Source organism: Natator depressus, chromosome 1 (genome assembly GCF_965152275.1).
Source record: "Natator depressus isolate rNatDep1 chromosome 1, rNatDep2.hap1, whole genome shotgun sequence".
In the NCBI taxonomy this organism is placed as follows: Eukaryota; Metazoa; Chordata; order Testudines; family Cheloniidae; genus Natator; species Natator depressus.
In genome coordinates, this window is record NC_134234.1 from 188811484 (window position 1) to 188837871 (window position 26388).

Here is a 26388-nt window from a genome sequence, read left to right on the forward strand (position 1 = left end):
AATAAAGGGAGGGGGAAAGAGTAAAGTCTCTCATGGGGTGGAAGTTTTTTGTTGCCGAAACTGGGCGTTTTGCGCGACAAAAGTCCCATTGTAGTGTTCAGAGTAACAGCCGTGTTAGTCTGTATTCGCAAAAAGAAAAGGAGTACTTGTGGCACCTTAGAGACTAACCCATTTATTTGAGCATGAGCTTTCGTGAGCTACAGCTCACTTCATCGGATGCATACTGTATGCATCCGATGAAGTGAGCTGTAGCTGACGAAAGCGCATGCTCAAATAAATGGGTTAGTCTCTAAGGTGCCACAAGTACTCCTTTTCCATTGTAGTGTGTACACTCTTGCTGTTTTGTCGCCAAAAGGCAGTTTTTGGTGACAAAACTTGCCAGTGTAGACAAACCCTAACTCTCCATATTCTGTCAGCACAAGGCTCAGACAAGGAAACAATTTCCCCCCTTCATTAATATTTTCAAATAGGGCCCAGGACACTTAAATCCCACTATCTTAACATAGTTTTTTAAAGGGAAGAATGACAGTATTCTACCCCGTATCTGAATTTTCACCATCACAGAAACATCTTCTCAGAGTTGGATTTTTCCCTCTCCCCAAATTGCCTTCTGTCCTTTTGAACTGGGAGTTGAATGGGTGTCAGCTCACAGCCGTTTGGTGCAACAGCACATTTAGGTGGCGGGTGCCAGAATCTAAACTTAATCTCTTTTAAAATGAAAGTCAGTAGCCATTATGGCTGTACAAATAATCATAGTTTTACAATTCATCCAAAAGACTGCACCTCCAGCAACACCTTAAAACCATGCTGGGGCTTTGGGTCATTTCTAACTTGTGGGAAAGTACCACCTACTAAGTCATGAACACAGCTCCTTGCAGCGGCTGTGTCTCTCTCTGCCAGGTAGCAACTTGCTTGGCTTGTTTCTGTTTTGCTCAGATGGAGGAAATGGGATCACAGTATAAAGTAATGTGCAGGCTACTCAGAGAACAAATGCATAGAGCCTTTAATTTTCAAAATAGCTTTATTTGGTCTTTTTTCAGCATAGCTAGAACACAATGATGAACAATAGAATCAATGAATTAGTAAGAGAGGTAGCTTCAGGTAAGAGAATCATTAAGCAGCAATAACAAAGTCCCTAGCACAACAGTAACTGTCAGCAGCTATCTCTAATGGCCTTACAAACACAAAGATGAATACACGTAATGCACATACAAATGCTTGTATCACACTGGGGTATTGAAACAGCTGCAGCTCTGGAAAATTGAAGAGATCTGTCTTTCCTCACACAAATAGATGTGAACTTTGAATCTGAAACAGTTACTTTAGTTTCAAGAAACTCAGCTGCTAAATGTTCCCTGTTGCCTTAATAAATATGCATATAGTGTGTACATAAAACTGTAACCCAGCATGTCTTACAAAAAGTTAAATAACGTGAAACATGACTGGTGCAAGAACAAAGGTTAATGGAATAGAATAGCCAAATGCCTTATAGGAAGGTAATAACAGTGCTCTAGATGGGATACAAGGCTTAAAGCACTACTGCTCTGTCTGGTTGATGGCCTGTCTTAATACTCATTCACCAGTAGTGCCAGGTAAATGAAGTGTGGCTGGAGCCATGTTGAAGATCAACAGCAAGAGGAGGAATGTAAGGAAGGGAAGCAACAAGTCTTGTGAATGAATTCCATGGACAGATGATCCAGATCCATCAGTCATTCACTGCTGAAGAACCACCTGATCAGCTAGATAGGAGGAAAGAAGCAGGTGGATAGTTGCTGTCCAGTGGGACTGAGACAGATGACATTAGGTTTGTCCCTTATATGTCTGAATCTGGTGCCAGGTTTTTTACTTCCTATCTTCTAGCTACTGAGTCTAGGTTGGATCACACTTCCCTTTTATTGATGTAACTTTCAGGTCACGCCAGGTCACTGCTTCTAATGCTGAATCAGGTTTGCCAAGGAATGATCCAGTAGATGGGTTAAGATGCTCTAGATTCTAGAAGGAAAAAAAAAAAAAAGGGAAGAAAATCTTGTTGATTGTTGAAAGCAAGAAAAGAGGACTGACCGACTGCTTAAAATACAGCAGCAGCTGTAACTAAAGGCTCCCCTAGTCACATTATATTGAGTGTTGGATTTCTTATCCACAGACAGGCTCCCATGTAGCTTGAGTTCCACCTTTATTTCCCTTGCTTACCAGGAAGCCTACTTCATCTGGAAATCTCTGTAGCACAGAGAGACATCTAGTGAATGAATAACACAACTGCCAGTAAATATATAATTATAAACATGTGATCTTTAGGGTTTTACCAAGGACCTATTGATCTAACAACAGGAGCTCCGGTCTGTTAGTTCAAAGACTATACAGACTCAAACCTCTATGAGGTCCAGCCACTAAAGGCAGACAGAGCACCTTAAGGAGTTACAACTACATCTACTCATGCTCGGCAGCTAGGTCCCCATGCAGCAATTGCTTATCTGTTATCAGGTTCCCCTGTGTGGGCTTCAGTATACTTCTGACAGCAGTCTCCTCAATGCCAGGTTTACTACTTTCCCCCAAGGAAGAGGATTCTTAAAGTGAAAGCCTTCTGGAGGCTGTGTTTTGTTTTTTGTTTTCTAACTAGAGAAAGTGCCTTGAGAATCTGTTTCTGAAAGAGGCTCAAAAGAGATTATTCAAAAGTTAATGACTAGAGCATACTCTGTGCCAGTTTTCAGAGTAACAGCTGTGTTAGTCTGTATTCACAAAAAGAAAAGGAGTACTTGTGGCACCTTAGAGACTACCCAATTTATTTGAGCATAAGCTTTCGTGAGCTACAGCTCACTATGCATCCGATGAAGTGAGCTGTAGCTCACGAAAGCTCATGCTTAAATAAATTGGTTAGTCTCTAAGATGCCACAAGTACTCCTTTTCTCTGTGCCAGTTATTTCTCTTTTGGCACAAGCTGTCCCGATGGAACACCGTCCTTTTCTGAAGATTCATAACAGTGGTGATGGTGGGGTTGCTGGTTTAACTTGATGGAGCATTTTACCTGTATAATAGATCACTGAATCAAATCCACCCCAGGTCAGTAGTGAGTAGTTACCAGTGGTAGTTACCAACTGATGACTGTCCAGGACCATGAATAAAAATCAGAATAAAAATAAAATAAAACAGACCAAAAAACCAGATTTTTAAAATTTAAATTGGAGTTTTATTTTTGAAAACAAACATGTTGAAAATTAAACTTAAAGTTAAGGCCTGTAACAAGGCCAGCTGCCTCCTGAGTGACCCCTCATGGCTGGAGATCACTCTGCAGCACCCCACCCACTGTTTCTCCTCTCCTTGAGGCTCCTTAAGAACCGCACTTGGGCTTCTCTGAGTTACCACCAACCATGCCCGCTTTAATTGAAACAGTTCACAACAATCCTCAGAGTCCCACAATGACATTCATCACCACAACAGAAAAGTTTATACTTAGATGTGGCATGTTCTATCACCACCAGAGCTCTTCTTCTGCCCCACTCTGTTCTCCCCTCCCTGCTCAGCCCTCCAGTTCTGGCCTCCAAGCCCAGACCCAATCAGGGTTTCCCACAAAAGGTTCCAAACTCCCCTGATATCAGACATTTCCTGCAAGAGCCTTTCACTTTCTGCGGTTTCCTGATCCCCCTCATCCCCAACAGCTTTTTATGGGGAAATCACATGATTTCTCAGCTGTGGTTCATTCAGTAATCAGGTTTCAGAGTAGCAGCTGTGTTAGTCTGTATCCGCAAAAAGAACAGGAGGACTTGTGGCACCTTAGAGACTAACACATTTATTTGAGTATAAGCTTTCAGCTTTGAGCATAAGCTACAGCTCCCTTCATCGGATGCACGCAGTGGAAAATGCAGTGATCAGGGTGTGCTCACCCCAGGCCCTCCAGCCCATAACAGGCAAGCCACACCTTACACGGCTGAACCATACTATAATCTACTAAAATATATTTTTTTTAATTATATGCTGAACCAATGAGCCCTCCTTATATACTGTGAGGACCGAGTCCAAGATTTTGTTTTATATACAGGTTTCAGAGTAGCACCCGTGTTAGTCTGTATTCGCAAAAAGAAAAGGAGACTAGTGGCACCTTAGAGACTAACCAATTTATTTGAGCATGAGCTTTCGTGAGCTACAGCTCCCTTCATCGGATGCAACCAATGAAGGGAGCTGTAGCTCACGAAAGCTCATGCTCAAATAAATTGGTTAGTCTCTAAGGTGCTACTTGTTTTATATACAGAATCAATTGGGGGGCAAGCCATCTTTAACAAACTTTTGAACTCCAGCTGTATAAATATGGCACAACATGCCATGTACTGCCTTAAGTTTTTATATTATTTTTGGTCTTTAGAACGGAGTGAGCTCTGGTAATTTATTTATTTCCAGTTGTTAGTCGTTTCAGCCTGTTGTGCACAAAAGATCTGCAGAAACACTTTTAGTTTCACTTTTTTTCTTATGTAATCTATACATTTAAAGTAGTTTTATTTAACTAATTAAAACAATTTTTAAATGCTGATTGATATGTGCATTTTTTAATTCAAACCCAATTTCCATCCAAAAGCAGCTTGATAGAAATCATGGGTAAAAAGTTACCTGGTAAATAAGAAACATATTTTCTACCAATGAAAAAAATGGAGTAATTAAAAATCGAAATATAAAAAGAATATTCAGAGTCTTAATTTCTGAAGGATGGCTACATAGATGGTTAAATCAACGTGCATCAACGTGTATCATGTATCTGTCTGGTTAAAAAAAAGTCATACCAAATCTAATGTAAAAGCTATATTTAACTATAAATAATCAAATCAACATCTCTGTCTGTGACAGCATCAGCGGCAAGCAATTCCCATCTCATTACATCATGAGGCCTGGGAAACTATACATCTGGGATCAAATTAAAGGTCTGATTTAAGAGTTATTGTACAAAACAAAATTGTATTTGGTTTATTCTAAGGACCTACCCAAATATATAGTAAGAAGATTAATTGTATTTTTCTTCCAGAAAATAGCATCCAGACTCTCTGTGCATCATAGACTAGCTATTATCACATAGTAACTGGCATAATCCTGACTGCTATAGCGGAGGTTGCCAAAGAAATATGTTTTGATAGTTATATCAGCCTTTCCTTAAGAAAATAAGGACAAATGGAAAACATGACTAAAATGGGTGATATAAAGCAAAGTTTTCTATTTGTTGAATTAAATCAACCATGTTCTAAATCAATCCAACTGCTCTCCAGCGGCCTATGAAAAATGACTTGCTATGTTTGCAGTCCATTTCCCAGTGAATAAATATCCTCTCATCACAAAGATCACACAACAATTGGCACCTTGCTGTACACCAGCGGCTAAATGGACCCAGCAGAAAGAAGTTCCAGCCAAGTTTTCAGGAACAATATTGGGATACTTTTAACTGCTGCTGCCTGTGGATTATTGATAAAGGTTTTAGTCCCTAGGACAATCAAACTGTTAGTTTCAAACAGCAATGAGTTCTCCTAAGTAAGTTGTTTTGCATATATAAATACAAACATATTCAATAAATACCCCCAAAATATTGTCTTCTGCTTCCAAACCATCATGACACAAAGTTCACGATATTGCACCACATGATGATGTTACATTACCCGAATACTATCATAGATTTAATAAAGAGAGGCCCCAACTTGAACATACAAAACTGGCACAATTACATACACAACCAGAGCAAACAAACACAGTTGTAAGTGCAACTGTATATTCACCAGGTGGCACTTATGAGTGCCAAGTCCACTGTATACTGAAATAACTGGGCAAAAATAAGAAAGCGTGTTCAGAGAAGAGTCAGGGACTATAGCTATATATACACAACAGCCTGAATGATCATCTCATCTTAATGGAATTTTAAGCATCTAATTTTAGGTAATCTATTTGCACATGATAGGAATTATTGATTATTTACTGGAATCATTTAGAAAGCTTTGCTTTCCATTTCCTATGAATTCACTCACTGCGGGATAGATCAAGATGATATTATTCTGACCCTAATTTCCTTGGTAGTGCTATCTTTGCGATAAAGGAAGACTAACAACTAATTTTTGGATGAGACTTCATATTTTGGAAAAAAGTTATTGCAGAATAAAGACAAAAATAAATCTTGCATAATTTGTGTGCAATTCAGATGAAAACAGCTGTTTTAAAACAAATATTCCCTTGCAGCATTTGCAGCCTACACATTGCCACTTCGAGAGTTTGAAGGTGAGATTGAAAATAAACAAAGCTAAATCAATGTTATTGTAAACAAACAGAATAGAATAAACAGTGAAAAGCAAATGGGGTATTGAATTTTCCCTATTTTTCAATAATGCAAGCTATTACTAGTAGCACATAGATAAGAACATTTGTTCCAAGTACATATACCTAATTTTTCAAATTTTACTCACAATATTGGGAGTCCAGCTTGAGACACCTAAAAAGGAATCTGATTTTCAGAGGGCAGTGCTCAGCTCTTCTGAATATCGGGTGTCAGAGCCAGGCGGTAGGCAGCCAGATCTAGTGGTTAGCAACCTGATTCAGGAGTGTCATGTTCATGTTACCAGGAATCAGGCAGGAGCCAGTCAAACTAACCCCAAGAAGGTTAGACAATATTTGGGTCACCAGGAGTCAAGCCAAGGTCAGGATACCAGGAATCAAGCAGGTCAGAGTCTGTAGCATGAGGCAAGAGGGCTGTAGTGAGTGGAGTGGCCTCCCTCCAGACTTGAGAGTGAGGGACCATTCCACTCCCTGTGATGGGCAGAGCCAAACCCTCCCCACCCCCTGCCGGAAGTACCGGGGTACAACAGGAAGTATAAAAGGGCGGGCCCTGCAGCACAGTTGAGGCTGCACAAGGGAAGGAAGCAGATGTCTCTTCTAGGCAGGTTGACCCTTCTGCAGGACCCTAGTCCAGCAGCCGAGCAGACCAGAACTCTACCGAATGAAGAGGACCCCAAGGAGTAGCTGAAGAGGCTGCTACCCCACTATGAGAAAACGAGACAGAACCCCAGCTCGATGGAGCAACGCTGACTAGCTGGGGTAGGAAGTAGCCCCGGGGAACCAGACTTCAGCCAGATTGTGTTGCCGGGAAGCCAAGCAGCGGATTTTGGTTTCCCTGCCAACCCAGGGGTGGGACTACCCACCACTAATAGGGCCCTGGGCTGGGATCCAGTGAAATAGGGTGGGGTTGGGTCCTTCTACCCCTTTTGCTGCTACCCCACACCTAGGGATTGGTAGCACACTCACCCTAGGCCTGAAGGCCTATACTTTGATTGTTGGTTGCCCCAGCCAGGAGGTTGTGGGCTCTAGACTATTGATTGCTGTCTGTCTTAGCCAGGAAGCTCAGGGCTAAAGACTGCTTATTGCTCTGCCCCGCTTGGGGGCCAGAGCCCCTCTGACATTATCTGATTAAAATGTGACCATGTAGATTATTGTTACTACTACTGTTATACAATTGCAACAAAGCTTGTGCACAGTATGTCATGTAAGGTGTCTAAAAAGTTATGGTTTGCTGAACATGATTATCCTATTTGTATCATGTATCACTTTTGTTTCTGGAGTTATGTATATTGACTATGTACCTGTATTTCAAATGTGTTTGCTCCTGTGGTAAGACCCACAAGGTATTTAGCCATCACATTGTGAAGGGACTATTAAAGTTGAATGGCCCATCAAAGAACACTTAACTCACAATGGGCCATGGCAGAAGCTCATCTACACCTAATGGACTTTCTGTGGATATTCTAGCTAGAGTATGGGTGATGGTTCCTGCTATGACTCAGCGGCGCATGCAAAGGCCTGTGTTGAGACCATGTGACACTAAACACCATCGTGTTACCTGAATTCTTCCACAAGCTGTGCGGAGGGCTTTGTTTGAAATAGTGGCTTTCCCTCCATATAAACTAGGGCAGAAACTATAAAAGGCCCTAGAAACATCTCCATTTTGCTTCTTACCTGATCTGATCTCTGGACTATGAACTTATGCTAATGGGAGTATTCTAACCAAGGGACTGCGGACCTTCCAAATAATTGGGAGCAACCAGAGATTTAACCAGTTAGCAGTTTATGCCATCACTGCTTCCAGAACTCTTTGCAACACTAAAGCTCACCATCTCTACTATGACACTGATTTCACAGCTGTACTCATGTCTGTTTGTATAATCTTTTAACCAATAACCTCTTTTATTTTTTAAAAATTTTAGTTTAATTAAGAATTGGCTGTAAGCATGTATTTGAGTAAGATCTGAAATATTCATTATCCTGGAAGGTAATGGATCTGATCCTTTCGGATTGATTGAACTTTCATATTTGACATGGCTGTCTGGCGGGAACCCAAGGGCTGGGTTGCTTTTAAGGGAACTGTGTTTTGGCTTCTGTGTAACCAGTAAGGTATTATAGAAGTTGTTTTGTGCTAGCTTGGAGGATCTAAGTATTGGAATGACCACCAGCTTTGGGGATTGTCTGCCCCTTTCTTTGCAGTTTGCCCTAACAGAGTTACCTCAGTGTGGCTCCCCTGGGACTCTGGACACAGCCTTAGACTCTTAACTGTTATTTGCACGACCCAGGAGGCTGTGAGCTATAGACTGCTTGTTGCTTGGCCACAGCCAGAGGGGCCTGAGCCCGACTACTGTTGCCACATGCAATGAGGTGGAGTGGCCTCCCTCCCCACTTGAGAGTGAGGGATCACTAGAGTGTCCAAACAATAACCAGATAGTGCCTAGTAGTGCAACCAATTTCCTGTACCTCTTTGTGTTTAAATAGGAAGCCCTGACCAATCAGAGGTCCTGTTGTTCCTCAAGCAGGCCCAAGGGAGGCCTCCCTCATGTAACTTCAGGTTGTATGGTTGCTCCACCTGGTCAGTTGGGAAGAAGCTGCTGGCTGAGAGCAGGGAGATAGCACTCAGTTGGGAACCTCACAGACTCAGGTTCAAAAGCCACAGGGTCATGACATCAGGCCCCCATAAGGTGATGCAAACTGGGCACCAAAAAATAGGCACCCAAAATCATGAGTCAATTTTGACCATGATTTTAAAGTTGCACAAATAACTTGATATGACAAAATACCTGTGTTGCCAACTATCATGTTTTTTTTAATTTTTTTTATTAGTGCCAGAATTTTAGAGCATTCTGGAGCCCATCTCACAATGATGCAAGAAGCTCCAGGTGCCTTGCAAATTTTTGCCCTGCCAGAATCCAGCAGAGTCTCTACTCTCGTTCTCCATTCTCACAGGAGGGGGGAGGATGCAAAGAGCCCATCAGCTCAGTGAGGCTCCACTCCCTCCTCCCTGCCTGTGAGCAACCCAGACAGAACTGTGCCTCCCCTCCTTGCCCCTCCCCCTGCTGCATCCAGCCTGGGAAGAGGTAGAGGGGGGTGAAGAGGCACTGGAGCTGCACCTCCCACTCTAGAAAGGGGAGAGGGAACCCCTCTGCTATCGGCCAACATCTAGAAAAAGTAGGGTCAAGAACCTCAGGTGGGACAGAGATGAGGCTGGGCTGAACTGATGGGGAATGTGGGCTGGGTGCGGACTGAACTTTTGGACAGGGCTGGGGGACAGGATTAATTGCTGGGCAGGGAATGGGCCGATGTCAGGGTGAGATCTCATGCAGCGGGGGCCAAAATCACGTTACCCAATAACATTTAGGAGAGTGAGCAATGGTAATTGTGACACACACACACACACAGGAGATGGGCAGTTCAAAATCAAAAGATGGAAAAAATAATATCATGTTTTAAAATCTCATTAGTTTGCGGGGGGGTCTAATTCAGGGGTTTTGATCTCGAGGTTAGCAACAGTGAAATACACACAACAAAAAGACACCTGACAAAAGTAACTATAGTGGGAATAGTTTACAACTACATCTGATGTTTCATCCACTGAGTTGACGTCTGATCCACTGTAAATATTTATTCCAATAACAAACAACTTATTCAGAGGGAGACCCACCTTTAGATAAGAAACTACATAAAATCTGACAGCCCAAAGCTGCCAGATAAGCTGATCTAGAAATCCTGTTCTATCATGAGTTTTCACAATTTATGTAGATAAAAGAGACCGAAATGGAATGGTTACTCTCCTTACATGGCAGAGCCAGCCTTAGCGTTTCAAAGATCACGTGCAAATAATTTCTGCGAGGAATTAAATAGGGATTTGTAAGAGTGAAACAATTGTTCATATGTTAAGGTCATGTTAATTTTTTCCTCCATATCAGTAAAATAAAGCTTTCCAAGGCCAGTGATTTTGAACATGGCTACATGATTTGAATGAACAGCCGAAAGGAGCTATTAGAAATCATTTTACACCGTGAAATGACACAAATGAGGTGTGGGAGGCAATTATGTGAAATTCCCCCCTGTGCAGAGGGCCAACAGATGGCTCATTTTGAAGACTGTGTACTGGCCCTTTGCACACAAGAGAATTTCTCTCTTGGTTACTGAGTTACTATGTAGCTGGGAGCACAACAGACTCTTTCTTCTGTAACAGATAAAATCTGAAAGGTTTCATGTGTCCACTCTTAGATACACACAACTGCATGTACAGCCAATACAATTAGTTTCAGTTGTACTTGGTCCTCCAGGAAATAAATGCAATTGCCCATGGAATTTTGCATACACCCGGTCAAATTCTGGTTTTGGTCACACAAGTATAAATCTGGAGAACCACGATGGACTGAAACTGAGGAACTCTACATTTAGAGAGTTGTAACTCACAGAAGAACAATGAAAAAGCAATCAGGTTCTTAAAAGAAGAATTTTAATTGAAGAAAAAGTAAAAGAATCACCTCTGTAAAATCAGGATGGTAAATACCTTACAGGGTAATCCGATTCAAAACATAGAGAATCCCTCTAGACAAAACCTTAAATTACAAAAAGACACAAAAACAGGAATATCCATTCCATTCAGCACAACTTATTTTATCAGCCATTTAAACAAAACAGAATCTAACGCATATCTAGCTAGATTGCTTATTAACCCTTTACAGGAGTTCTGACCTGCATTCCTGCTGATACTGGCAGATGCATGAGTAATCCTGCATTCGTAATTCTTCTTTTAAAAATAACTCTAAGTACAAGTAGAGAGCAGTATGGGCATAGTGTATTATTAAACCAAGAACAGTTCATAAATACTCTTACTTTTGTGTTGTGCAATGTTTATCCTTGGATAGGGCGGGGAGGATTTGAGTAACTTAATTACCACAAAATTACCCCTTTAATTATACCATACGTCACTGTGAGGGATTGCTGTAATGGCTTTCTTTGTGGTTTGTAAGATTATTTTCCACCTGGATCCAAACCAACTCACTGTGGCAAAATGTATTTCTGGAATTGCAGAATATTCATCTGTCCACAACCAAAATACTCTCCCCTTTACAAGAAAGCCACACCAGACTAAACAACGGCAATTCTAAAACAAGACTCTAGTGTCAATGAGACATTCTGACTGTGATATTCTGCCACCTTGGAAATACAGTAGAACTTCAGAGTTATGAACACCTTGGGAATGGATTTGGTTGTAACTCTGAAATATTCATAACTCCAAACAAAACATTATCATTGTATTTTAAAAGTTTACAACTGAACACTGACTTAATACAGTGGGTTCTCCTTTCAGGTGAATTTTCAGTGTCAGATCAGACATGCTGGGACATTCTCAAACCAAAAACCCGGGCTAAACCTTCCAGTCAGGGGCAATTACTACGTACCAGCAGTAGTGCCACATCAGACACTTCTGCATAGATTTCACAATCCATTTTTGCCTACAACAACTAAATCTTCAGCACTTTTAATCACAGTGCTGCAAAATAGCATTGAGACAACAGAGGAGTAATTCTGAAAATAAGTACTAGACATTTACATGAGTAAGAAGTTAATCAAGACAGTGTGTTCCATTCTTCCAGGGAAGAATTGGTAGGGGAAGTAGAAGTGGGTGGCAACCTGGGCAGCAGTGACCATGAGATGGTTGAGTTCAGGATCCTGACAAAAAGAAGAAAGGAGAGTAGCAAAATACAGACTCTGGACTTCAGAAAAGTAGACTTACACTCCCCTAGGGAACTGATGGGCAGGATCCCCTGGGAGGCTAATATGAGGGGGAAAGGAGTCCAGGAGAGTTGGCTGTATTTTAAAGAAGCCTTATTGAGGGTGCAGGAACAAACCATCCCAATGTGCAGAAAGAATAGTAAATATAGCAGGCGACCAGCATGGCTTAACAGTGAAATCTTCTGTGAGCTTAAACTCAAAAAGGAAGCTTACAAGAAGTGGAAATTTGGACAGATGACTAGGGAGGAGTATAAAGATATTGCTAGAGCATACAGGGGTGTAATCATAGAACGTCAGGTTTGGAAGGGACCTCAGGAGGTCATCTAGTCCAACCCCCTGTTCAAAGCAGGACCAATCCCCAATTTTTGCCCCAGATCCCTCAATGGCCCCCTCAAGGATTGAACGCACAACCCTGGGTTTAGCAGGCCAATGCTTAAACCACTGACCTATCCCTCTCACCTAATCAGGAAGGCCAAGGCACAATTGGAGTTGCAGCTAGCAAGGGATGTGAAGGGTGACAAGAAGGGTTTCTACAGGTATGTTAGCAACAAGAAGGTGGTCAGGGAAAGTGTGGGACCCTTACTGAATGGGGGAGGCAACATAGTGACAGATGATGTGGAAAAAGCTGAAGTACTCAATGCTTTTTTTGTCTCGGTCTTCACAGACAAGGTCAGCTCCCAGACTGCTGCATGGCCAACACAGTATGGGGAGGAGGTGAGCAGCCCTCAATGGTGAAAGAACAGGTTAAGGACTATTTAGAAAAGCTGGACACACACAAGTCCATTGGTCCGGATCTAATGCATCCAAGAGTGCTGAGGGAGTTGGCTGATGTGATTGCAGAGCCATTGGCCATGATCTCTGAAAACTCATGACGATCGGGGGAGGTCCAGGACAATTGGAAAAAGGCAAATATAGTGCTCATATTTAAAAAAGGGAAGAAAGAGAACCTGGGGAACTACAGACCGGTCAGCCTCACTTCAGTCCCCAGCAGGTCCTCAAGGAATCCATTTTAAAGCACTTGGAGGAGAGGAAGGGGATCAGAACAGTCAACATGGATTCACCAAGGGCAAGTCATGCCCGACCAACCTGATTGCCTTCTACGATGATATAACTGGCACTGTGGATATGGGGAAAGCGATGGATGTGATATATCTTTACTTTAGCAAAGCTTTTTGATATGGTCTCCCACAGTATTCTTGCCAGCAAGTTAAAAAAGTATGGATTGGATGAATGGACTATAAGGTGGATAGAAAACTTGCTAGATTGTCGGGCTCAATGGGTAGTGATCAACGGCTTGATGTCTAGTTAGCAGCTGGTATCAAGTGGAGTGCCCCAGGTGTCAATCTGGGGCCGGTTTTGTTCAACATCTTTATTAATGATCTGGATGATGGGATTAATTGCACCCTCAGCAAGTTTGCAGATGACACGAAGATGGGGGGAGAGGTAGATAAGCTGGAGGATAGGGATAGGTTCCAGAGTGACCTAGACAAATTGGAGGATTGGGCCAAAAGAAATCTGATGAGGTACAACAGGGACAAGTGCAGAGTCCTACATTTAGGAAGGAAAAATCCCATGCACTGCTACAGGCCGGGGACCGACCGGCTAAGCAGCAGTTCTGCAGAAAAGGACCTTGGGATTACAGTGGATGAGTCAGCAGTGTGCCCTTGTTGCCAAGAAGGCTAACAGCATATTGGGCTGAATTAGAAGGAGCATTGCCAGCAGACCGAAGAAAGTGATTATTCCCCTCTATTTGGCACTGGTGAAGCCACACCTGGAGTACTGCATCCAGTTTTGGTCCCCCCACTGCAGAAGGGGGGTGGACAAATTGGAGAGAGTCCAGCGGAGGGCAGCAAAAATTATTAGGGGGCTAGGGCACATGACTTATGAGAAGAGGCTGACGGAAATGGGGTTATTTAGCCTACAGAAGAGAAGAGTGAGGGGAGATTTGATAGCAGCCTTCAACGACCTGAAGGGGCGTTCCAAAGAGGATGGAGCTAGGCTGTTCTTAGTGGTGACAGATGACAGAACAAGAAGCAATGGTCTCAAGTTGAAGTGGGGGAGGTCTAGGTTGGATATCAGGAAACACTATTTCACCAGGAGGGTGGTTAAGCACTGGAATGGGTTGCCTAGGTAGGTGGTGGAACCTCCATCCTTAGAGGTTTTTAAGGCCCGGCTTGACAAAGCCCTGGCTGGGATGATTTAGTGGGTGTTGGTCCTGCTTTGTATAGGGGATTGGACTAGATGGCCTCCTGAGGTCCCTTCCAACCCTGTGATTCTATGATTCATTCAGTGAGGTTTAAATGATTAACTAGACATGCAAAATAAAAGAAATCACATCACTACCTGCTACTTTAGAACCAAGCCTAGCTACACAATAATCTCAACAGGGTTGGTGGAAATTTTTTCATCAAATCTGTTCTATGATGGAAAATTGGGTTTTCAAATAAATGAATTTTTTAGCAAAAAAGTGTCTGCTTTCTGCTGAAAATTTTGGGGATTTTTTTGGTAGAAAAATGGAATGTCCAAAAATCTGAAAAAAAAATCAGTTCTGAAATGCCAGTGTGATGCATTATGTGAGTTGCAGTTTGGTTCCCTCATATTTGTGATCTCTTGGATGGGCCAGGCTTCCCAACTGGCCTTCATCTCCCATGATGCATTGTGGCCATGCAACTGCATAAAGCACTGCCTCATTTTACTAAGAGAGGAGACTGTGGTGCCTAATGGGAAATGTAGTACAGCCAGAGAACCAAGTCTGTAGAGAGAACAGGAGCATGAAACATCTGAACTACAATTTCGATGAGACGAGGCTGGCAAATTAAATATTTTGGTTTTTGGCCAGAACATTTCAGTTTTCAATTTTCACTGAAAACTCTAAATTTTCCATTGAAAAAACCCTCCATTTTCTGACCAGCTGTATGTCTCAGTAACTTGCTCTTGATTTTTGTCTGTACATGAGAGAGAATATGTATGAGCACTGAATACTGTTCAAAAGCTGCAGTTCTCAAATTGTGGAGCCTCAGCTGGTGGACCACAGAATTCAACTTTTTGATAAATACACACCTGTGGTATTAAAAGAGGAATGATCTGCAGTATGAGAGAGCTGGAAAACCTCTGGCTATGTTACTTATGACAATTTGAAACATCTTGCTCAATTTCTCTCTCTAGGAGTAGCACAGATAGGATAAAAATTACAAGGGCTATAAAGTCATGTCATTTCAGGACATAAACTGATCAGCAGCTGGGGTCAAGAGGATATTATCCCCCACCCCACATGTTACAGTATGGATGTTTAACACCTCTCTCTGGAAAATCCAGCATTGACCACTCTCAGAGACAGGATAGTACAAAAGATGGTTGAAAAACGGTCAAAGGAACAGTTTTCTGACGGAAAAGGTAGTGTCATCAAAATTGAAATGCTGTATGAGAATGTCTCAATTTTGACAAACATTTTTGATGGAAGACAGTTGAAATTAATGGTTTTGACTTTCTTGTTCTGGTAACATCAATGTTTCATTTAGTTTGACTTTACAGTAAAATATTGATTTTAATATTATATATCTATATTTTATATTTGTATTTATATTAGAATGTATCCATAGTATTGAAAGGAAACAATTCAATGTGTCTGAGTGACTCTTAGTGTCTACACTGTAATTTTTAGCCCCGCAGCCTAAGCCCCAGAAGTCTGAGTCAATTGAACCAAGTTCTGAGACTCAGTGCTGTGGGTTTTTTATTGCAATGTAGACACACTCACAGGTTCTCAGCCAAGACCCTACATCTGTTAGATCGGCTCCCTCTGAGAATCTACCATGCCTTCAGGGAATGATGCAAGTCTTTTAACTAATTAGGCTTGAACAAGAGTCTGCTGTAGAACAGTAATTTTACTAAATCATCCTTCTGGTGCCGTTGATGTTTTGTATTTCTTTTTAATTACTGTAATGTACTCAGATACAATAGTGGTGGATGTCATGGAAATATTTAAGTAAGCGCTTCTGGGGCAGAGAATCTATTTTATAAATCTAGAGATATGTCAAGCACACCCCTACTCATTTCATCTGTTTATGGACAGCCTTGTCCATCTGTGGTTTATAAATGACTGACTTGCAAACATTATGCTTCCAGCAACATAAGACAGACAGCCTGATATCTTTGTTCATCTCAAGTGACACTTAAAATTTTTATTCTTGCTAGAGCTGTAAAACACAAATTCTTGCTTTTGGCAAAATCGGGGGGTGGGGGGATACTTTTCTCTCCAAGTTTTGATGAGAAAAAACAAAACCATTTTCATTCACACCTCATATATATTTTTGGGAAATATGAGGTGGTAAAAAGCTAATTTTGCACAGAATAGCGTGGAGCTGATTTGGTGAAAAAAAGCAAAATTTTTAAAATTCACAATTTTGCCTTTGGATGTAAGTTTGCCATTTTTCCAGCAAAAAGCCATATCATGGGAAGTAGGTGAGAACCTTTGTCCTGGATCAAATTAATGAATACACAAGTAACCATCCGTTTTCAGTCTCAACTACAAAGCAAAATTTGGTGGGTTAACTCAGATAAGTCTAAGTGAGTGGCAGCACATCAAGAGGGAGTCAAAATTTTGGCAAACTTACACCTTCTACATTCTCCGGCCTATGTCCCGGATGCCAGTGGACACTTAACAGACTGCCTTACTTAGGCTTGGTCTACACCTAAAAATTTTACTGGTATTACTATTTTGGTTAAGGATGTGATTTTTTTTTAACTGACATATTTATATCAGTAAAAGTCTTAGTGTGGACATAATTATGCTGATATAAAGGTGGTTTATACTGGGATAGTCATTCCCCTTTCGGTACAGGAACAGCTATACCAATATAAAACAAACATATAAAACAAATGCATCCTGTAGAGGATTGTAATTCTTTAACTATACTGTTATAATTAAGGTTGCACAACTTTCTAGTATAGACAAGCTGTTAGATGCACACTCACTTACTTTTGTGTAACTTACAAACCCTCTTAAAAGTCACCTTTGAATATGGGTCTAAATTTGCACAGCAAGACAAAACAGCATCCCTTTGCTAACCCACTTACTCCTATGACAATAGAATTATTACATATTTAGGGTGAAATGATGCTTCAATGGAAATCCATGTGAATTTTGTCATTAACTTCTATCAGACTAGGTTTTGGCCCTAGTAAATCTGAGGCTATTCTGCTGTGCAATCAATTTCACTGCTTATCCGTCCACTATGGCATATTCTGTAGTCATTCCAGTGGAAGACGTGAAAGGTCTGTTTTGGGGCTACCAATCGGAGAAAGTCCAGTGGTTTCTTTCTAAGCCACAAAGATGGAATGCTTCTTCATATGATCTCAGCCATTAGTTATGCCAAACTAGAGGGGAAATCTCATAAAATCAGAATTTCTTGGCAGACACTTTTGTTACTTGATTGGAGAGTTTAGCTAAGAGAACATTAAATCCAACCTTTTCCTCCTCAGAAGAGATTCATATCAAGTTTTGCATGAGTTCACCTTTATTCCAGCATGGTTTGCCAAAGTCCCTAGTGAGGACATGCAGGTTAAATTTAGCAGCATAGAAGATGGAAGTCTGGCAGATTATAAAACAGTATGTTGTCATCATGAGACAATTACATCATCTGGTCGGCAGTATCAAGTGAACAGTGTTGTTAGGGCTGTATCCATGCTTGGCTGAGCGTGAAGCTTCAAGCTTGTAGATGCTGTAGCCTTAACACTTAAGACTAGAAATATTTGGAACATTTCTGACAAAATAAAGTTTACACAAATTACGCTTGTAACAGGTTAGCCTGCCAATTTAAGGGTGAGAGGCCCAGGATAGACAGCCCTGTTCAGCTAGCCCCACCTTGCCACACCTGTACTGGGTGTAGGATTTAAAGGGGAGGAAGGCCAGCAGTTACGGGCTGGGAAGGTTGGCCTGGGCCCAGGCCCAGATAGGGTGTCATAAATATAGAGGGAAGGGTAACCACCTTTAAATCCCTCCTCGGCAGAGGAAAAAACCCTTTCACCTGTAAAGAGTTAAGAAGCTAAAGATAACCTCGCTGGCACCTGACCAAAATGGCCAATGAGGAGACAAGATACTTTCAAAGCTGGAGGGGTGGGGGAGGGGGGGGGGAAAAGGGTTCTCTCTGTCTGTGTGTGGCTTTTGCTGGGACCAGAGCAGGAATGCAGGTCAGAACTCCTGTAAAGCGTTAATAAGCAATCTAGTTAGATATGCGTTAGATTCTGTTTTGTTTAAATGACTGATAAAATAAGCTGTGCTGAATGGAATGGATATTCCTGTTTTTGTGTCTTTTTGTAACATAAGGTTTTGCCTAGAGGGATTCTCTATGTTTTGAATCTGATTACCCTGTAAGGTATTTACTATCCTGATTTTACAGAGGTGATTCTTTTACTTTTTCTTTAATTAAAATTCTTCTTTTAAGAACCTGATTGCTTTTTCATTGTGCTTAAGATCCAAGGGTTTGGGTCTGTGTTCACCTATGCAAATTGGTGAGGATTTTTATCAAACCTTCCCCAGGAAAGGGGGTGTAGGGCTTGGGGTGATTTGGGCGGAAGACGTTTCCAAGTGGGCTCTTTCCCAGTTATATTTTGTTAGACGCTTGGTGATGGCAGCAATAAAGTCCAGGGACAAAAGGTAAAATAGTTTGTACCTTGGTGAAGTTTTAACCTAAGCTGGTAAAAATAAGCTTAGGGGGTTTTTCATGCAGGTCCCCTCATCGGTACCCTAGAGTTCAGAGTGGGGAAGGAACCTTGACATAGGGCTTAGCTGCTGGGCTGAGGTTTGAGTCAGGCTGAGTGCTGGTGTCTGGCTGAAGATGATGAGGGCAGGCTATAGGAGCAGGCTGAGTGGATGGCTGCAGCTGGCCCTGGGCCCCCAGCTGAAAAGAGGCTGAACACTAAAACTGATAAAGGAGGTGGGGGAGAGAAGGACAAGGCTATGAAGGAGAAGCAGCAGGGGATGAGGAATGGTCTCAGCTTAGAAAAAAGAAAAAAAACACTTGACATTTCAGGATTTGAAGAAGAAGGAATCCATAGAAATGAACAACAAAAATAGGATAAAAGTCAGCATTTCATCCAGGACTGGCTCTAGGCACCAGCAAAGCCAGCACATGCTTGGGGTGGCACAATTCCAGGGGCAGCATTCCCGCCACCCCTTTTTTTTTTAATTATTTTTTTTTGCTTGGGCAGTTGGGGAAGCAAATTTTTTGCTTGGGGCAACAAAAAACCTAGAGCCAGCCCTGATTTCATTGTTGTCAAATCAGTGGCAGAAGATGTGAAAATAGGAGAGGTTAATGCCCTGAAAATGGCAGAATGGCTCAAGTGAAGTGTTGGTGACATACAAAGAGCTAAAAAAATGCAGGGTGGAAATCTATTGATAGAATGTACACATAAGTAGCAACCTGAAAAGCTTCTTAAAACTGTAACCATAGGGAAAATGAAAGTTACTTGTCAACTGCCTAAATTCCTGACAGAAGGAAGAGAGGTAATGTATGGAGTGGTGCTAGGGCTGTCCAAGGATGATAGAAAAAAAAAAGAGTACAGATGAAGATAGTATTGTTTGTTAAACAAGTTACTTTGTAGGAAAGAGGGAGAAGCATGGCCACCTACGGCTGTAAGCATAACACTTAAAGGTTGGCTACTTCGGGATAGGGTCTAAATGGAGTATCAATCTTGCTGGGTAAACCATATAGTCCCCCCCGGTGAGGTGCTATAAAATTGTCAAATGTTTGGATATGCTGCAGCTATTTATAAGGGAACAAAGAGGTGCAGTAAATGTGGAGTAAATCACTCATATGAGAATTGTGTAGAAGCAACAGAACCTAAATGCAGCAATTACAGGAGAAAGCAAGGTGCAGCATATAAAGGATGTGCAGTAGCAGAACAAGCTACAGAAATACAAAGAAATAAAACCATTCAAAAGGTATCCTATGCAGAGGTTACCAAAAAGTATCCACTGCAGAAAATAGTAAAAGAAAAATACTCAAATATGAGAAAAGATGTATGGCGTAACAGAACACACATGTGGTCAGGGAGGAGAATGTGAGAGGAATGGGAGATGATGTATTGCTTCTAGGTAAAGAGAAGTTTATAGAAGTAATTAACTACCTTGCACACAGGGAAAAAACCTGAAAGGATTAAAACCAGCAAAAGCAGCAGAAAAATATCTAAAAATAGACAATCTCTTGATAGACCACATTTACACAATTTTAAATAAAGGCAATAATACAGATTAATTAAAATGTTTTTACCAATCCTTAGCTGGAATGCACATAGTTTAATAATGCATGGACAGGAATTTATGAAAGCCATCTTTCAAATGGGAAAAAAACCTGATGTAATGTGTGTGCAAGAAACACAGCTAATAAGTAAACTTGTGTTCAATCTACCGAGGCATGATATACTCTGCAGGGACCGAGAGGAGACATGGATGTGCAGAAACTAAGTTTTAACTATAATGCTATTGAGTTTCCCATGCAGAACAAAAACACTTACCGGTATATACGGATTTATAATGTTTATAATCCATGTAAAAACTAGTTATTTTAGAATCAGAAAAACTGATTATTTTAGAATGTCAAAAACCCATACACAATTTGCAGAGACATTAATACAGGTCATAATAAGTTATGAGGAAGTAAGAAAACTTACCTTCTTACTTCCTCATAACTTATTATGACCTGTATTGATGTCTCTGCAAATTATGAATGGGTTTTTGACATTCTAAAATAACCAGTTTTTCTGATTCTAAAATAATTTATTTTTTGATATGCGTAATATTGAATACAGGATTTAATTCTGTGGATGGATCCTTTTCTGTTTTGGATGTGGGAATTGCAGCAAATCATATAGCTAGTAAATGCAGCTCAGAAATTTAGAGAGAAGATAATGGGAAGTGATCACTTCCCATTAACTTATTGAGTGCCAAGGCTGAGAAAATGTTGAAAACACCAAAAGAGTCCTAGCTGGAATTTTCGAAAAGCTGACCGGGAGCTTTCCTAGATTAAATGTGATAAATATTTATGTAGTAACTGTACAAGTGACAACCTAGGACAATTCTACAACAATGTAATAAAAGGAATTACAACACCAGCTGATCCGGCCATTTACGAAACATCGAATTGCCCTGGGGTAGTCAATAGGGAGATTGGGGGCCAAATCCGGACGACCAGACTCTTTTGAATGGACCACAAAATCTTTTTATTTCCTTTTTATCATTGTTGTTATTTCTGTATTATTTTCTCTGGAGTCTGGACCTTGACTATACCTTGACCAAGAAATTTGGACCTTGATAAAAAATAATTGATTACCCCTGCCCTAGACTTAGAAATCTGGTTCCCTGGTGGAATGAGGATTGCAAATGATCAATCAAGGGAAGACATAAGGCATGCAAGCAAGCAAAACACACAATGAATAGTTAAGACTTAATGAATTACAAAAGATGTAAGGTGGTGGCACAAAGGATTATCAAAAAGACAAAAAAAGAAAGCTGGAGAAATTTCTGTGGGAAATGGAACAAAGATGCAAAGCTTTCCAAAATTCTATGAATGAATGGGATTCGATGTAAAAGTAAATGTATACTTGGTCTTATCGTAAACAATTAAACTGAGGTGTCCAGCCTAGGAAAGGCAGACATTTTAGCAAAAGAATTCCAAAAGGTCAGTAGCGATATGAATCAAAGCAATAAGTTTCATGAGGAAAACTGTGAACTATTAAATGGCTGGAGAGAACATACTGATGATGTGTAAAACAAAAATTTTAGTATGAAGTATTGCAGCAATTAGAAAAAGGAAAAAATACAGCTCCCAGTAAAGATAATATAAAGTAATGAAATGCTCCAACACTTGTCAGAAGGGGGCCAAAGATTCTACTGCATTCTATAATAATGTATGGGAAAAGGATTGCTGCCAATAGAATGGAAACAAGCAATGGTAATACCAATTCGGAAGCCAGGCAAGGTCCATTCAAGACCTGATGCTTATAGGCCTATTGCCCTCACAACATGTGTGGGGAAAATCATGGGAAAAAAATGATACATGTAAAATGAGTGATATATTTGGAGAAAAATGATATTATAACTGAGGTACAAAGAAAAGTAAAGGAAGATGTGCAGCTGACCATATAATAAGATTAGAAATGAAGGACAAAATAAGCATAAGGACTAAGAACTTTATGATAAGTCTTCCTGGACACTGAAAAAGCATCTGACATGCTATGGATAAAAGGCCTCCTATAAACTAGCCAAAATTGAAATAAAGAGAACATTTTTGGTGGATACGGGCCTTTTTAAGGGACAGAACTTTTCAAGTCAAAGTGGGGACAGCTTTATAAAAAAGCTACAAGCTTACAAATGAAACTCTACAAGGGAGTATTATTAGCTCTACTTTGTTTTTCATTGTGATAAATGACCTCCCAGAAAGCGTGGAGTCGGAAATAGGTACTTCCCTTTTTGCAGATGTCTATGTTATAGGAACTAAGCATAAAAGACAAAGTAGCCAAGGAAAAGACAAATGAGGAACTTCAGCAAAATGATAGGGGATGTAAATTCACTTGCAAAAACTAAGGAAACACTTTTAACCAGAAAGAAAATTAGTGAACACTGGAACTTATTTCTTTATGGTGAAAAAATTCATATAGTTCAAAAGTTTGTTTCTGGGAATAGAGTTTAATAATAAATTAAGTTGGAAAGGTCACATAGAAAATATCATACAAAAGTGTAAAAATAGGATGAACTTACTTAAAAGTGTAGCTGGAAACAAAAAGGGTGCAGATAAGATGGTATTGATGATGATGTATACAGCAAGACCAGTTTTAGACTACAGATGCCAACCTTTTGGTTCAGCCTCAAAAACAGCTCTTAGAAACTTGGAACTGCTCCGGGTCCAAGCTTTGTGATTGGCATGTTGTCCAATGAGACCACCACCACTGCAGATACCCACGGAGAAGCACCTATAAATCTAAGGATGGAACTATTAGCTCTAAGCTTTTGGGCAAAGGTAAAAGGGAACCATGAAAACAGAAGTTCACAACAGATTTATGAAAATTACTGGGAGCTTAGTAAACAAAATTATATGGATTGCCACCGATTTCCTCAGAATATCAGGAGATACGTAAAAAAGAAAAATTGAGAGAACTAAAAATTTGTAGTGATGGGAAATCAAATTACAGCTGGAAAGTTATTCCCCCATTAGTGGTTTTGGAATTGTATGAAAAAACTGAGAAAAGAAGAATCCTCACACATTATGGCCAATGAAATTTCTGAATTTATTGATGAAAAATGGGGCCAGCTTTGCCAAGTCCATACAGATGGATCAAAAGATGACAGAACAGAGAGTGGGAACAGCCTTCTATGTTCCCAGTCTTGGAATCCAGAAATCTAAAAGGCTATCAAATTATGTGACAGTTCTGATGGCTGAAGTAATGGGAATAATGTTGGCACTAATCTTCATAAGAGATGTGCAACCAGCTGCAGGTTTAATTTTATCTTATTCCTTGTCAGGCATTATGACAATCAGAACAGGGACTTTGGAGAGTGGACATGACATAATAAGTGACATAATATTCCTAACATCAGAAATAATGCAAGGAGGTATCTGTGTAACAATTGTGTAAGGGGACTGTTGCCCCCTTACTAACAGTCAGTGGGGGTGTTTTAGTTGCTAGCTCCTAGTACTAAAAGGGGGAAGGGTCGATGGGGAATCAGGACCCTGAGACTGCCAGTCCCTAGGAGCAATGGGGAGAGGCCAATGCTCCAGGTCAGCCTGAATGACAGGGCGGGCAGGCTAATCAGGAAGTCAGGAGGCCAGGGAGGTCCCGTTCTCTGTGTGAGCTGGAATTGGCTGGGTCAGACAGAGTGGGGCTGAGCTAAGGAGAAAGCAGGGGCCTGAGCTGAGCTGGGGAGCAGAGCTGTGCCAGATCCAGAGAGAGCAGACCCTGTCCTGGGAGCAGAGCTGTAGCAACCGGAGCCAGAGGGGCCAAAGAAGCAGCCCAGAAAGTTGGAGGCAGAGCAGCAGCAGCAGCAGTGCTGAGACAGAGGGGTGGAGCTGGGGCTGGAGCAGTCTGGAGCTGGGTGCGGTGATCAGCTGGGAAGAGCGAGGGGGACCCTGGGCATCGGGCCCAGCACAGGGAGACACCTCAGCCAAGAGGCTCTGCAGGCCAGGCTTGGATTGTGACCCTGCCTCCAGGGGGCGACACTGGGAAGAAGGGTCCTACCACTTAGAGCCTGAGAGCGTGTAGCCACCACCAGAGCAAGTGTCCAACCCACAGCATCCCTACAGCACAGCCAGGGCCTGAGAAGGCGGCCTGGGACTTACAAGGAACAGACTGTGAACTGCCCTGACATTCCAGAGACCCTGTTTGTGATGTTCCCTGCCACAGAGCGGGTTGATGTGTTTCCTTTAACCTTTCCCATTTTTCCTTATTCTTTTTAAAATTAATTGTTGATTAAATAACTTGCATTTGCTTTAAATTGTATGTAATGATCAGTGGGTCAGAGAAGTGCCCAGTGCAGAGAGAGTACCCCGGAGTGGGGACACGCTAGCCCCTGTCCTAGGTGACCACAGCAGGGTTGGGGGTTAAGCCCCCCAGGAATCCTGGGCCCAGCCTTGTTGGGGTTATGAGAACTCTGCCAGACAGGGGAGTGGAAGGGGAGTCCTCAAGGGCAGGGAGGCCACTGGGTAAAGGAAGTGGGAGCGAGGATTCAGATCCTTTCGCTAGCCCACTTCACTGGGGTAGTGCAGAAGCCAGGAAAGTTCCCCACAATAGCGGGACTATTCCTCCGCTTACAATTGCATGGATTCTGGCACATATTGGAATATCTGGATTTGAGAGGGCTGACAGAGCTCGAAAAACGAGGAGGTGGATATTAAGATACCAAGAGTAGACAAGAATGTACAAGAATGGTCATGAAGGAGCTTGCAAAGGAATGGCAAGACCTATGGACTAAGGAAACAAAAGGATGAAGAATGATGTATGCTCAAAAATCAAAGATAATATTATACTCCACATTCATCACAGAAAAAGCAAAGTAGTCATTTTTAGAGTGTTAGTCTTAGATGATACATTAAACTTATTAAAAAGATATAAAACTGGGTTAGGTAAAGCATGCAAAACCAATGAAAATGTTGATCATCTTCTATGGCATTGTGGACAATATTCTATGGAAAGAAAGGTTCTTTTTAAAAAAAGAGCTGGCTTGGAATCAAATATTTTTCTCAAAAGGGACTAGGGAGAATGTCAGGGAAATGGAACAATAAACAAAAAAGCAGCCTTGCTGTGTTTCCTTAAGGATATTAGACTGAGCGAAAGGATATTTTTTTAAAAAATGGCTAAAAATTAATAAAGAAAAATGGCGGTCATAGCCTCACATGATGAGGCTGCTGTGCCAAAACACAAGACAAAGACAAAGTTAGGGGCTGGCTGTGGAGGAGAGCAGTTGAGCTGGGTTGTGGCTGGAGAGCTGAGCCCCAAGAGTGGTACTAACTCCTGTGTGGAGTCTCTGGAATGAGGCTCCAGGGAGGCAGTCCTGGGGCTGGTGCTCTATGATAGAAACTGGGAGCTGAAGAGGAGCCCAAGAGGGATGGGAAGCCTGGGGAGTTTAATTTTGTTTGTAGTTCTGAGCTCTACTGAAGGGCCCAGGGATAAGTCCTGGGATCTGCTCTTCTGCAAAAGAAGAGTGTGATTCTGTTAAGTTCTGTTTGATTTTAGAAGGACTTCACTGTGGACCCAAGGGGAGATGGGTAAAGGGACTTTGAAGAGGTCAATTGGAAGAAGCCAGCTTACAGCAGGACTTAGATACCCTGGAAGGTGACTGAACTTTAAGTGTGCGGACGGTCTGCAGAACCAGGTTGGCCGACAAACGGGGCACTAGAGTGAGAAGAGTCTCTATAATGCTGCCTGCATCCTAACCCAAGGGGGAGCTCTGGTGGCAATGCTGTTTCACTGAAGCTGAAACATTTTGCAGACACACATCTGGTTCAATGAAGTTTTGTTGGGAAGATATTTTGAGAGAGATGCACACAACCTCTCTGGCACTCTGCAGCCTGGAAGCTAGGGCACTGGCCTAGGATGTGGTAGACCCCGCTTTAAGTCCCGGCTCTGCCTGGTTCAGAGTGAACTGCAATTAAAAATTCTCATCTGAATGGGACAGAGTACCTTGAACTTGGTTCTCCTGCATCCCAGCCAATGTCCTGTCCTCCAGGACACATGAACAGACACTTGGGGAGCTCAGGTTTCAATCCTAGATAGGTAGAGAGAGACAGAGACACACAATTCTGTTTTCACAAAAACCTTTGAAATGTTTTGTCTCTGTGAAACAAAAACAAATTT

At 41.5% G+C, this 26388-nt stretch overlaps 1 protein-coding gene across 3 annotated transcripts in view; it reads right to left on the reverse strand.

Annotated features, from left to right (window-relative positions):
- Nucleotides 1-1023: 1023 nt before the first annotated feature.
- Nucleotides 1024-26388, reverse strand: part of LOC141984071 (OX-2 membrane glycoprotein-like) — a 52134-nt gene continuing 26769 nt past the window's right edge. For 2 of the 3 annotated variants that reach the window (XM_074947017.1, XM_074947010.1), the window contains 2 exons: nucleotides 26215-26299; nucleotides 1024-1992 (listed from right to left, as the gene is read on the reverse strand). In XM_074947017.1, the coding sequence (XP_074803118.1) occupies nucleotides 1986-1992; nucleotides 26215-26299 (92 nt within the window). In that variant the 3' untranslated portion in view covers nucleotides 1024-1985. The remainder of the gene's footprint in view (nucleotides 1993-26214; nucleotides 26300-26388) is intronic. The other variant, XM_074947022.1, reaches the window with a different exon arrangement.